We start from the raw sequence: 13,641 nt of genomic DNA on the forward strand, positions 1-13,641 counted from the left end.
GGATGCTAGGGTGCCCGAGGAGTGGTATAACTAACAGAAAAAGAGGCATTGATGCATTACATAGGCCATTAGACCTCCCTTGGAGTTTTGTGTTCAGTTCTGGAGTCCTTACCTCTGGAATGATATAGATAGAATTGAGGGCAAAAAAAACATGTACAGTGGAGGTGCGGTGATTCCTACGAAAAATAGGTCAAGGAGAAGGGAGTAGGACGTGGGCTCTATACAAACATGAGGGAGACGTGTAGGTTTCCAAATCTTTATTGAGGTACAGTCAAATGACTCGACACATGTTTCAGCACAGATGCGCCGGAAGAATGTTCAGTAAAAAAAATCCCAAGAAATGGCGATAAACGTGGAGTCCAGCAAGGAGTTCCAATTCACATATTGGGCGCACGCCAAGTGGCATTTGACGTGCTTAGGTCATTACCCGTCCGGTTACCGTGTGAGACTTTACCACTAGGTCAGTGGCTGGTGGTAAGGTCTCAGACCCAACATAGAAGCGTGGCAATTTTCATTTTGCCGCACGTCCATTTTTGGCAAAAATTTTAAAAAAGGCATTTTTTGCAGGTGCGCTGAATAATGAATCTGCGTGCGCCCAAAACATGCGTCTACACTAATGCACGCCATTTTTCAGCGCACCTTAGTAAAAGGACCCCTTACTACTACTACTTATTTCTAAAGCGCTACTACACGTACGCAGCACTGTACACTTGAACATGAAGAGACAGTCCCTGCTTGACAGAGCTTACAACCTAATTAGGACAGACAAACAGGACAAACAAGAGATAAGGGAATATTAAAGTGAGGATGATAAAATAAGGGTTAGGAGTTAAAAGCAGCATCAAAAAGGTGGGCTTTTAGCTTAGATTTGAAGAATATGTGCAGAGAAGGAGAGGGAGGAGTCGAAGATGACCCCAAGGTTACGAGCTGATGAGACAGGAAGGATGAGAGTGTTATCCACAGAAATAGAGAATGGGGGAAGAGGAGAGGTTGGTTTAGGGGAAAAGATGCGAAGCTTAGTCTTGGTCATGTTTAGTTTCAGATGGCGCTGAGACATCCAGGCAGCAATGTCAGACAGGCAGGCTGATACTTTGGCCTGGATTTCGGCTGAGATTTCTGGTGTGGAGAGGTAGATCTGGGAGTCATCAGAATAAAGATGATACTGAAAACCATGGGATGATATCAGAGTACCACGGGAAGAAGTATAGATGGAGAAAAGAAGCGGTCCCAGGACAGATCCCTGAGGTACACCAACTGACAGTGGGATAGAAGTAGAGGAAGATCCACTAGAGTATATACACTAAAGGTACGGCTGGGAGAGATAAGAAGAAAACCAGGAAAGAACAGAGCCCTGAAATCCAAGTGAGGACAGCGTATCAAGGAGTAGGTTGTGGTCAACAGTGTCAAAAGCAGCAGATAGATCGAGAAGGATGAGGATAGAATAGAGACCTTTGGATCTGGCCAGGAACAGATCATTGGAGACTTTAGCAAGTGCAATCAGAATGATGATGGAATATTATGTCAGCTAGGGTAGGAGTGGATAGATGTGTCCTGCTAAAGTATGTGCAGCTGATGTCACTCGTGTGTGCGACTAGCAAGTTACTTAGGGGTCCTTTTACTAAGCTGTGGTAAAAAGGGCCCCCCAGTAGCGGCAGGGGCTGTTTTTCCCCATACTGCAGGGCCCTCTTTTCTGCGGCCGGTAAAAGACCTCCCCTCAAAAATGGCCACACGGTGTGATAACTTTTACCACATGAACATGCGGTAGGGAGACCTTACCGCCACCCATTGAGGTAGCAATAAGGGCTCTCACGCTAACCCGGCAGTAACCGGGCAGCACGAGACGAAGCCTGATTACCATTGGGTTATCGCCGCGCAGGCCATTTCCGGGGTTTTCTTTTTCCCCCTGGTAATGGCATTCACTCGGGGCGGAACTACTGCCGGCAGCCGCACTGGGCCAGCGGTAGTCTTAAAAGAGCAAGAGGTAAGCCCTCATTGGGCTTACCGCCACTCTGTAAAAGGGCCCCTTACTTCTTCCATTAAAGGCCTGGTTGAAGAGTCAGGCTTTCACCTGCTTCCTGATGTGTAGGTAGAGGTGTATTTTCAAAGCACTTAGACTTACAAAGTTACATATTGAGACATATTTTCAAATTACTTAGACTTACAAGTTCCATAGTAATCAATGGAACTTTGTAAGTCTTTGAAAATGAGCCCCTGTCTTGAAGTCATTCAGGGAGGGCAATCCAGAGCGTGGGGGCTACTCTGGAGAAGGCTCGCTGGCAGGTATCACATTGTGTGATGCCCTTTGGAGAGGGTGTAGTTAGGGATACCCCTTGGGGGACCTTGGTGTCCTTGGAGGTGTTCTTGAAGTACTCTGGGCCATTTCCTTTAAGGGCAATGAACAGACATCAAGTTTTAAATTTACTTTGTATCGTACTGGTAGCCAGTGAAGTTTTTGCAAAATGGTGTGATGTGGTCACGTCGCCTATAACCTTCTGTTATTCTTGCTGCAGTATTCTGATGTTGACCTTTGTAGTCAGACCAGTGTAGAGTGCATTACAGTAATCCAGTAACTTGTCTAATGCTACCACTGAATAGGCACGAGCTAAATCTAAATGCTTGACCCGATGAAGAGAATGAGGTCAAATATGAGAGCCGAGATAAAGTTTCTTGGAGAGGAGATCACATTTTTAATGATCTACTCCCAGAAATATTATCACGTAAAACCACATCTCTAGTAAACCAGTTTTTCCCCACAGCTATGATGTGATTTCAGGTGGGCTGATGACCATTAATTTACAAATCCCGACCTGGTCCCAGCTTAATTATTGGATAAAGTAGTGTGGTTGCAATAATAATGGATCCTAAGGAGCTTAGCCGAGATTGGGTGGCAGAGCCGGTGGCGGGAGGCGGGGATAGTGCTGGCCAGACTTATACGGTCTGTGCCAGAGCCGGTGGTGGGAGGAGGGGCTGGTGGTTGGGAGGCGGGGATAGTGCTGGGCAGACTTATACGGTCTGTGCCAGAGCCGGTGGTTGGGAGGCGGGGCTGGTGGTTGGGAGGCGGGGATAGTGCTGGGCAGACTTATACGGTCTGTGCCAGAGCCGGTGGTTGGGAGGCGGGGCTGGTGGTTGGGAGGCAGGGATAGTGCTGGGCAGACTTATACGGTCTGTGCCACAGCCGGTGGTGGGAGGAGGGGCTGGTGGTTGGGAGGCGGGGATAGTGCTGGGCAGACTTATACGTTCTGTGCCAGAGCCGGTGGTTGGGAGGCGGGGCTGGTGGTTGGGAGGCGGGGATAGTGCTGGGCAGACTTATACGGTCTGTGCCAGAGCCGGTGGTGGAAGGCGGGGCAGGTGGTTGGGAGGCGGGGATAGTGCTGGGCAGACTTATACGGTCTGTGCCAGAGCCGGTGGTGGGAGGAGGGGCTGGTGGTTGGGAGGCGGGGATAGTGCTGGGCAGACTTATACGTTCTGTGCCAGAGCCGGTGGTTGGGAGGCGGGGCTGGTGGTTGGGAGGCGGGGATAGTGCTGGGCAGACTTATACGGTCTGCGCCCTGAAAAGGACAGATACAAATCAAGGTAAGATACACAAAAAGTAGCACATATGAGTTTATCTTGTTCGGCAGACTGGATGGACCATGCAGGTCTTTTTCTGCCATCATCTACTATGTTATTAGTCCTCTTTAAAGGTAACAAATAGAAAACAAAAAAAAATAGATGTTTACCTTTTTTTTTCTTGTTGTATTATCATCTTATTTTCTTTATTTTTGTTTTTGTTTTATTTCTATATATTAGCTGAATTATTGTCAGAAAAATTGCTTGGTTCCCCCCCTCCCACCCCAAATACCCTCCTAAAGTCTTGTTCCTTTCTTGTTCCAGGTTGGATTGGCAGTGACCTTGGTAGCTACCATAGTAGCTGTAACTTCTATAGAACAATTGTGGAAAGAAGAATGGAATATCATTTTTATTTCATTCCAAGTGAGTGTTTTAGCTTTTGCATGACTTTGGGTGGGGGTGGGGGGTTATTTCTATCAATGGTGCTCAAAAATTGACACGGGAAAAGATGACGCTAAGTGCTACTCTATAAAGAGCACGCATCCTTTACCTTTAAGAAAGGTTTGGACGGCTTCCTGAAGGAAAGGAAAAGGCCATAGAATGTATTGGACGTAGGGAAAAATCCACTATTCCTGGGACAAGAAGTACAAAATGCTTTGCTCCGTGGCTCTTGTCGGGTAATTGTGACCTGGATTGGCCACTGTCGGAGGCAGGGTGCTGGGCTAGATGGACCTTTGGTCTGACCCAGTGTGGCGATGCTTATGTCTTATAATGCCGCTCACCACCAATTCCTGCGCCAAATGTACGCCTGCTGAAACTTGGTGTAAATCCAAGCACCTTAGTTGGTAATGATTCAATATTCTATAATAGTGCGCTTTTTTGAAACGCCCCTGACCTGCCCATGCCCTCCTATGGCCACGCCCCCTTTTGGGCTAGACACTATGGGCCCCTTTTACAAAGCAGTGGTAAGCCCAACGCGGGCTTACCTTGTTTATTTTCTCCGAATCTGCCTTTGCTAATCCAGCAGCGGAAGCAGTGGCCCGTCTCATCTCTCTGGGCAAAGTTACATATGCCCTCCAAATATCTAGTTTTCCCAACCTTGTATCTGCTCATGACAGGCTTACACCGTCAGGCAGTATGGACTCTTGTAATTAGAAAGGAACCCAGTATGTAGTAGATATAATAAGATAGTTTATTACAATCTTACCAATGGTAATACAGGTAGGTTAAGCATTCACATAATGGAACCGCATATCATGGCACGTCCTCTCTCTCTAGCCTTCTGGAGTCTCCCTTCTCTGTTCGTCTTCTCCTCTCATCTCCTTCTTCTTCTCGTCTCGTCTCGTCTCGTCTCGTCTCGTCTGAACTAATACTCCTCAAACTGCTGCTTATATACAATTTTGGCCCTATTCATTTCAATGGACCCCAGCTGTCTCAACAGGGCTCCTAGTCCTTATCAGTTGATCAGAATGACTTCACATATTCCCAAACCTTCCTGTAGCCCCCCCTTTGGATGTTCTCACCCGGGGTGCAGCTGACCCAGCACTATCTCTATGTAACCATAGCAACTCTTGCTTATGACGTCTTGCAGGTGCCAATCTCAGGATTGTTTATAGAGTAGATTGCCTCCACCCTTGCCAGTTCAGCACTTGCCACAGTGAAATGTAACTGTGTCAAAGGTGACCTCTGATTTTTACAAGCTAGCTCTCTTTTGTATCAGAGATTATTCTGATTTTAAGAAGCCTAGCTCTTATTATGAGCCATTTGCTTGCAGAGGCCTAGCTCTTTAGCCTGAGCCATTGACCTGTATTTTACTGAGAGCAAGGGCGGCCATATATATACAACCTCTCACTAAAAAGGAAGTACCGCTGGGCTACCGCAGCAGCCCGGTGGTACTTCACACCCCCAGCGTGCCATCATAAGCGGCGCTGCAAAACTAAAACTCACTAAAGAAAAAACTCATTGTCTCATCCTCTCATCCCAACACAGCGCGGACATCCCCACAAGTATCAACACCCCAGATCACACCCTTCCTATCTCAGAGAGCTTGAAAATCCTCGGCGTTACAATGGACCGCAACTTAACACTAGAGAGCCAAGTGGCATCCACAACAAAGAAAATGTTCCATTCAATGTGGAAACTCAAATGCGTGAAGCAATTCTTCCCGAGGGAAACATTTCACAACCTGATACAATCAATGGTACTAAGCCACTTAGATTACTGCAATGGAATTTATGCGGGATGTAAAGAACAAACCTTAAAGAAACTTCAGACCGCTCAAAACACGGCAGCTAGGCTTATATTTGGTAAAACACGATTTGAAAGCGCAAAACCCCTCTGCAAAAAACTACACTGGCTCCCAATCAAAGAAACCATCGCCTTCAAAATCTGCACCCTGTTTCACAAAATCGTCTACGGAGAAGCCCCGAGATACATGACAGACTTGATCGACTTACCAATTAGAAATACATCCGAATCAACACGATCTTATCTAAATCTGCACTACCCAAGCTGCAAAGGACTTAAATACAAAACAATTTACGCATCTAGTTTTTCCTACATAAGCACACAACTGTGGAACGCATTACTAAAAGCCTTGAAAATAACGTACCACCACCTAAACTTCCGGAAATCACTAAAAACCAACCTGTTTAAAAAGGCATACCCTACCGATCCAATTTAAATGCCTAATCTCTGCAACACAACCAAACTAAAGTACGTAATGGACATAACACAACTCTTCCATTCTCCGATTCCCTAATGTGGCTGTGTCACATGAACTTGATCTTACCACAACATCACCCTGTATTTGTTCACACCGTAGCCCGCAAAGGCCTCTCCGATACTATGTAAGCCACATTGAGCCTACAAATAGGTGGGAAAATGTGGGATACAAATGTAATAAATATAGATATATATTTTTTGTAGCGCCAGTGTGTACCCAGTGGTAATGAGGCAGTGCCACGCCGGGTTAGTGCGGGGGAGCCCTTACCACCACCTCAATGGGCGGAAGCACAGCGGAGAGGTGCAGGAGTGACTCCGGAGCTTGCAGAGGGGGAGGGAGAGTGCGATACAGGACCAGATGGCGGTGGCAGCAGCGGGGGAGGGCAGGGAGAGCAAGCGAACGACACCGGACTTGGAAGGAAGGGAGGGAGGACGAGAAAAAGGTAGGTGTCTGTTGTACTGCGGGTGCAGGGGTTATTACTGCTCCTGTGGGGTGGGGAAATAACCTCTTTTTGCACCCGCTGTAAAACTTTGAAAATGTTCCCCATTCCTGCGGTTTTACTGCGGATTACTGCAGTTTACCGCGATTACCCGCTCCCGTGTCATTCTCTAATCTACATTGCATATGTGTCCACATTCCTGCAAAAATGACTTTTCTGACAGTCCAATAATTACTGCAACAAAACTGGATAAAATCACCCCCATAGGGTTCATGTGCCTAGGTCAGTGCGTGAGAATTTGTTTGCTGCCGGGGATAGATCTGGGAGATTGTTTTATAAAGACAAATCAAAATCTAAATAAACCAATAGCCACTTGTGTTGTCTTTATGAAATAGAAACACAGAAACATGACTGCAGATAAGGGCCAAATGGCCCATCCATTCTGCCCGTCCTCCGTAACCACTAACTCTTCCTTTTCCTAAGGGATCCCATTTCCTTGTCCCACACTTTCTTAAATTCTACTACTACTACTTAGCATTTCTAGAGCGCTACTAGGGTTACGCAGCTCTGTACAGATTAACAAAAAAGTGCACACAGTCCTCGTCTCCAAGACCTCTACCGGGAGAACATTCCACACATCCACCACCCTTTCCATGAATGAATGCTTTCTTAGTTTCTTCTTAAGCCTGTTTCCTCTTAACTTCATCATATGCCCCCTCATTCCAGAGTTTTCCTTCATTCGAAAAAGGCTCACTTGTACATGAATGCCCCTGAGGTATTTAAATATCTCTTATCACATCTCCTCTCTCCCAGCGTATACATGTTGAGGTTCATAATCCTGTCCTTACGTCCAACACCACTTACCAATTTTGTAGCCACCCTCTGGACCAACTTCATCCTGTTTATATCCTTCTGTAGGTGCGGTCTCCAGAATTGCACACAGTACTCTAAATGAAACCTTGTTTGGAAATGTTTCGAGGTGCCCTGTTATAAATGGGTAACATTTTCTTTGAAAATAATATGTATAGGTTTGGAAAACCACTTATGCAAGTGCTTTACCATGCCTGATCTCATTCCTCTTAGAGCAGCAAACGGGTCCCTGGAGTAGCCTAGTGATCAGTACAGTGGACTGTAGAGAAAGGGACCTGGACCCATATCCCACTCTAACTGGTACACTTGTTGTGAAAAGTGCGACTGCCCCAAAAACCACAAAATACGTACTGAACCCATATAAAGGTGACACCTGCAGGCATAAGGGCTATTGTAGTGATCTACAGTTGGGTACAGTACATTTTTGGGGCTCACTTTACAATATAAGGGGGTTATGATGTGATGTGTATCTGGGACCTTTTATGCAAAATTCACTGCAGGGCCTCCTAGGCTGTGTCCCACTGCTATGCTCCCTATGTCTGTGTGGCCAGTTTAGTAAGACTACTGGCCTTCCGATATACCAATGACTTGTTTTTTGTGCTTTTTTTCCTTGGACGTTTTTTTGTTTAAAAATGGCCCTTAAAGAAAGATGCACTGAGCACAAAAACGTCTAAAATAGGGTGATTTTTGAACCAAAATGATAGGCGTTTTTCTAGTTCAAAAATGATCATGTTTGGCACTGGAATTTTGGATGTTTTTTTTCCAAAATTGGATTTGGAATTCATATCGAAAACGCCCCTCTTAGAAAATTATTCCCAAAGGGGTTGGCACTCAGTGGGTATTTGGCTAGGAGAGGCTTCTACCTGGATAAGTCCTTCTGACCGAGAAGTCCTGCTGTCCTAACTATACCCTGTTATTTATCTGAGTAGAGAACTTAATATTGACCATACCTGGATAACGTCTCGTGCTGCCAAAATCCTTACATTCAGTGCCTCCGCCCAAATAGAGGATGACACTGAGGGGTCCATTTTACTAAGGCGCACCGAAAAATGGCCTGCGCTGCTGTAGGCGCGTGAATTGGATGTTTGCAGGTCCATTTTTCAGCGCGCCTGCAAAAAAGGCCTTTTTTTTTTTCACCTAAAATGGACATGTGGCAAAATAAAAATGGGCACGCGTGCATTTTGGGCCCGAGACCTTACCACCACACGTTGACTTAGTAGTAAGTTCTCATGTGTTAACCGGGCAGTAATCTTCAGCGCACGTACACTACCGATTACTGCCATGCGGTAGAAAATTAATAATATTTTTGGATGCGTGTAAAAAATGGAATTACTGCCTAGGGCTCGCGGTAGCCGGGTAGGAGTTCCAAATTGACGTGCATTAGTAAAAGGGCCCCTGAATAACCAGCTCAAATTCAGCTGGTGGAGCCCAGTATTTAAAAAAAAAAAAAAAAAACCTCTCACAGCTGCTAGCTCAGGGGTGTCCAACCTTGGCCCTTGCCAGGTCAGGTTTTCTGGATTTTCTCAATGAATAAGCAGCATTTATATCCCACATTTTCCCACCCAAGGGCAGGCCCAATGTGGCTTACAGTAATTTACAAAAGCATACATCAAATCTTCAACAAACAAACAGTCAACGGCATTGTAGGGAAAGGGACAAGTGAGTAATAGCAGAGGTGGGAAAATATGGATAGAAAATAGAATTCAATGGGTAGCGGTGCGGGGCGGGTCAAGAGCGTAAGCCTTTCCGAGTAAGTAGGTCTTAAGGTATCTTTTGAAGGTCGGATGATCAGGGATGACTTTCACAAATTTAGGTAGACCATTCCACAGTTGTGCGTTAATATTTATTTTCACTTTTCACTTTTTCAAATAGTAAAAAGACCAGGCGACACTCAATGAAATTACACGGAAATAGTTTTAAAACAAAAATAGGAGGAAATATTTTTTCACTCAAAGAATAGTTAAGCTCTGGAACTCGTTGAAGGAGAATGTAGTAACAACAGTTAACGTATTTGGGTTTAAAAAAGGTTTGGACAAGTTAAGTACATAAGTAATCCAACACAGGGAAAAGACCAAGGGTCCATCGAGCCCAGCATCTTGTCCACGACAGTGGCCAATCCAGGCCAAGGGCACCTGGCAAGCTTCCCAAACGTACAAACATTCTATACATGTTATTCCTGGAATTGTGGATTTTTCCCCAGTCCATTTAGTAGCGGTTTATGGACTTGTCCTTTAGGAAACCGTCCAACCCCTTTTTAAACTCTGCTAAGCTAACCGCCTTCACCACTTTCTCTGGCAACGAATTCCAGAGTTTAATTATACGTTGGGTGAAGAAACATTTTCTCCGATTTGTTTTAAATTTACTACACTGTAGTTTCATCGCATGCCCCCTAGTCCTAGTATTTTTGGAAAGCGTGAACAGACGCTTCAAATCCACCTGTTCCACTCCACTCATTATTTTATGTACCTCTATCATGTCTCCCCTCAGCCATCTCTTCTCCAAGCTGAATAGCCCTAGCCTCCTTAATCTTTCTTCATAGGGAAGTTGTCCCATCCCCGCTATCATTTTAGTCGCCCTTCGCTGCACCTTTTCCAATTCTACTATATCTTTCTTGAGATGCGGCGACCAGAATTGAACACAATACTCAAGGTACGGTCGCACCATGGAGCGATACAACGGCATTATAACATCCTCACACCTGTTTTCCATACCTTTCCTAATAATACCCAACATTCTATTCGCTTTCCTAGTCGTAGCAGCACACTGAGCAGAAGGTTTCAGCGTGTTATCGACGACGACACCCAGATCCCTTTCTTGGTCCGTAACTCCTAACGTGGAACCTTGCATGACGTAGCTATAATTCGGGTTCTTTTTTCCCACATGCATCTCCTTGCACTTGCTCACATTAAACATCATCTGCCATTTAGCCGCCCAGTCTCCCAGTCTCGTAAGGTCCTCTTGTAATTTTTCACAATCCTGTCGCGAGTTAACGACTTTGAATAACTTTGTGTCATCAGCAAATTTAATTACCTCGCTAGTTACTCCCATCTCTAAATCATTTATAAATATATTAAAAAGCAGCGGTCCTAGCACAGACCCCTGAGGAACCCCACTAACTACCCTTCTCCATTGTGAATACTGCCCATTTAACCCCACTCTCTGTTTCCTATCCTTCAACCAGTTTTTAATCCACAATAGGACATTTCCTCCTATCCCATGACCCTCCAATTTCCTCTGTTGCCTTTCATGAGGTACCTTGTCAAACGCCTTTTGAAAATCCAGATACACAATATCAACCGGTTCCCCTTTGTCCACATGTTTGTTTACTCCTTCAAAGAATTGAAGTAAATTGGTCAGGCAAGATTTCCCCACACAAAAGCCGTGCTGACTCGGTCTCAGTAATCCATGTCCTCGGATGTGCTCTGTAATTTTGTTTTTAATAATAGCCTGTACCATTTTCCCCGGCACTGACGTCAGACTCACCGGTCTATAATTTCCCGGATCTCCCCTGGAGCCTTTTTTAAAATTTTCCTGGAGGAAAAGTCCATAGTCTGTACTGAGATAGACATGGGGGAAATCAGTGCTTGCCCCGGGATTAGCAGCATGTAATGTTGCTACTAATTGGGTTTCTGCCAGGTGCTTGTGACCTGGATTGGCCACTTTTGGAAACAGGATACTGGGCTAGATGCAGTGCCGTAGCGACGGCGGCTGACTCCCAGGGCGGGTCGCCCACTGCGCACCCCCCCCAGGTGTAGCATGGAGCACCCCCTCCCCCGGAGCGCATTCTTACCACTGGCGTAGGAAAGGGGACGGGTGGGAGGGCCGCTCCGCCCCGAGTGCACATCGCTGGGAGCTGTGTCGGCTCCGCTGGTTCCCTGCTCTCTCTGCCTCGGAACAGGAAGTAACCTGTTCCAGGGCAGAGAGAGCAGGGAACCAGCGGAGCCGACACCCCCTCCAGCGGCGTGCACCCGGGGCGGACCGCCCCACCGCCCCCCCCCCTTCCTACGCCACTGGCTAGATGGATCATTGTTCTGACCCAGTGAGGTTATTCTTATGTTCTTAATGGAAGGCAGTGTATGCAAATAGATCTCGTGCATATTCATTGGAGTAATCCTGAAAACCGGACTGGATTTGCGGCCCTTGAGGACCGAGGTTGGACAACCCTGCGCTAGCTGAATATCCTATATAATAATTTGCACCATGAATGTTCCATGAAGCTGCCTGGGCCCGTGCCTCCATTCTGATTGGCTGTGCCTGGGACTGATGCCTCGGATGACGTCATCCAGAGAGCACAAGCAACAGCAGTGCGGGCCCAGGCAGCTTCATGGAACGTTCATGGAAAATAAAAGCTAAGAAAAAGGACAAAAATCAACCCCCCCCCCCCCAGAAAAGCAGATTAAAACAGCTTTGCTTGCTTGACCTCCCACCGGCCACCTGAACAGCAGCGCTGCCTCCAAACCCTCATGAGCACACACACAATAAGCAGGTTCTAGCGCGCGGAGCTCACCGGGCTGCTGCAGGATGCCGGCGGTGCAGCAAACACTGAGCAGGAGGGAGCAGAGGAAGACTCCCTGGCTCACGAGCCGCTCTCTCCTGTGCCGCCTTGAGCCCGTCACGCGCCAATGGCCGGGAGGGGGGGAACCCTGAAACTCAGACGAAGGAGGGGAGAAACCCTCAAACTCGGACGGAGGAGACCCTGAAAGTCGGAGGGAGGGGATGACCATGGCACTCAAACAGAGGGAGGGAGGGGGGGGGACGACAACCCTGGAACTGGGAGGGGGACCCTGGAACTGGGAGGGAGGGGGGGGAAGATGACCCTGGAACTGGGAGGAGGGAGGGGGGGACGAGGACCCTGGAACAGGGAGGGAGGGAGAGAGAGGGGGGGCCCTGGGACACACTCTCATTCTCACACACACACACTCTCTCTCTCACAGACACACTCGCACCCAGTCTCACTCACTCTCTCTCACACACACACTCGCACATTCACTCTCCCTCACACAGTGACTATCACACACACTCTCTCAAACAAACACACTCCGAGGAAAACCTTGCTAGCGCCCGTTTCATTTGTGTCTGAAACGGGCCTTTTTTACTAGTTAACCATAAAGTGTTATCTGATGTGTCCCAGGTAATTAGTTGCCTTTCAATGACCATGGCAAAGCATGCATGCTATGAAGACTGAAGCAGTTGAGGTTCAATGATGGCTCAGTATGAACCGATTCAGCAGGCTGAGCTGATGTACTTAATTTGCACATAATGTCTGCTGCACAATGCATTGTAAACAATAATTAGCAATTTTTCTGAACCCTGTAACAGTTCTAAAGAAAAATGTTTTTTTTCCCCCCAGATGAAATGTATTCATTCGTACTGCAATTTAAAGAAAAGCTCGAATTTTCTCCCCTTTCGCTGTAATGTGTTTGTCTTTTTCCAGGCCACAGCTCCTTTTCTGCACATCGGAGCCTTAGCCGCAGTCACACTGCTTTCTTGGCTGATTGCTGGGCAGTTTGCCAGATCAGAAAAAGCTTGTGAGTAGAAGAAACGTATCATTGCCCTTACGGTTCTCTAATGTACAAAGGAGGCATACCGGAGAGCTGGGAGAGGAGGGTTCATTAGGAAGACATGGCATGGGCTGGACCAATGCAAGGGATATTAGGCACACTAGGCAAACCTTCAGCCTTGCCCCCACCCCCTGGCATCACCCCTCCTGGAATAATCTGGGTAAATGGGCCATTTAACTAGTTCTGGTGTTAATTTTGGTTTAGAATGCTCCTCCTGTCCCCAGTCTTCAATTTTCCGTATACTTAGGGGGAGGGGGGTCCTTTACGTAGGCGCGCTGGCGTTTTTAGCATGCATTAAAAATAGGCATACGCTAAATGCTAAAGACGCCCATAGGAATACACTGGCGTATTTAGCGTTTAGTGTGCGCCCATTTTTAACCCGCGCTAAAAACGCCAGCACGCCTAGGTAAAAGACCCCCTTAATAAAGGACATGCCTAAAACAGATGGGCAAGCGGTCCGCTAGTCCCAGTAAACTGGAGGGTGAAGAAGTAGACAT

At 46.8% G+C, this 13,641-nt stretch overlaps 1 protein-coding gene across 4 annotated transcripts in view; it reads left to right on the forward strand.

Moving 5' to 3' along the window:
• The window catches only part of GDPD5 (glycerophosphodiester phosphodiesterase domain containing 5), a 441,045-nt gene that overhangs the window by 319,340 nt on the left and 108,064 nt on the right, over nt 1-13,641 (forward strand). For 3 of the 4 annotated variants that reach the window (XM_030200038.1, XM_030200040.1, XM_030200039.1), the window contains 2 exons: nt 3,874-3,972; nt 13,018-13,111. In XM_030200038.1, coding sequence (XP_030055898.1) covers nt 3,874-3,972; nt 13,018-13,111 — 193 coding nt within the window. Of the gene's footprint in view, nt 1-3,873; nt 3,973-13,017; nt 13,112-13,641 lie in introns of those variants that run through there. The other variant, XM_030200041.1, reaches the window with a different exon arrangement.

This window comes from Microcaecilia unicolor, chromosome 4, assembly GCF_901765095.1.
Source record: "Microcaecilia unicolor chromosome 4, aMicUni1.1, whole genome shotgun sequence".
NCBI classification, from domain to species: domain Eukaryota; kingdom Metazoa; phylum Chordata; class Amphibia; order Gymnophiona; family Siphonopidae; genus Microcaecilia; species Microcaecilia unicolor.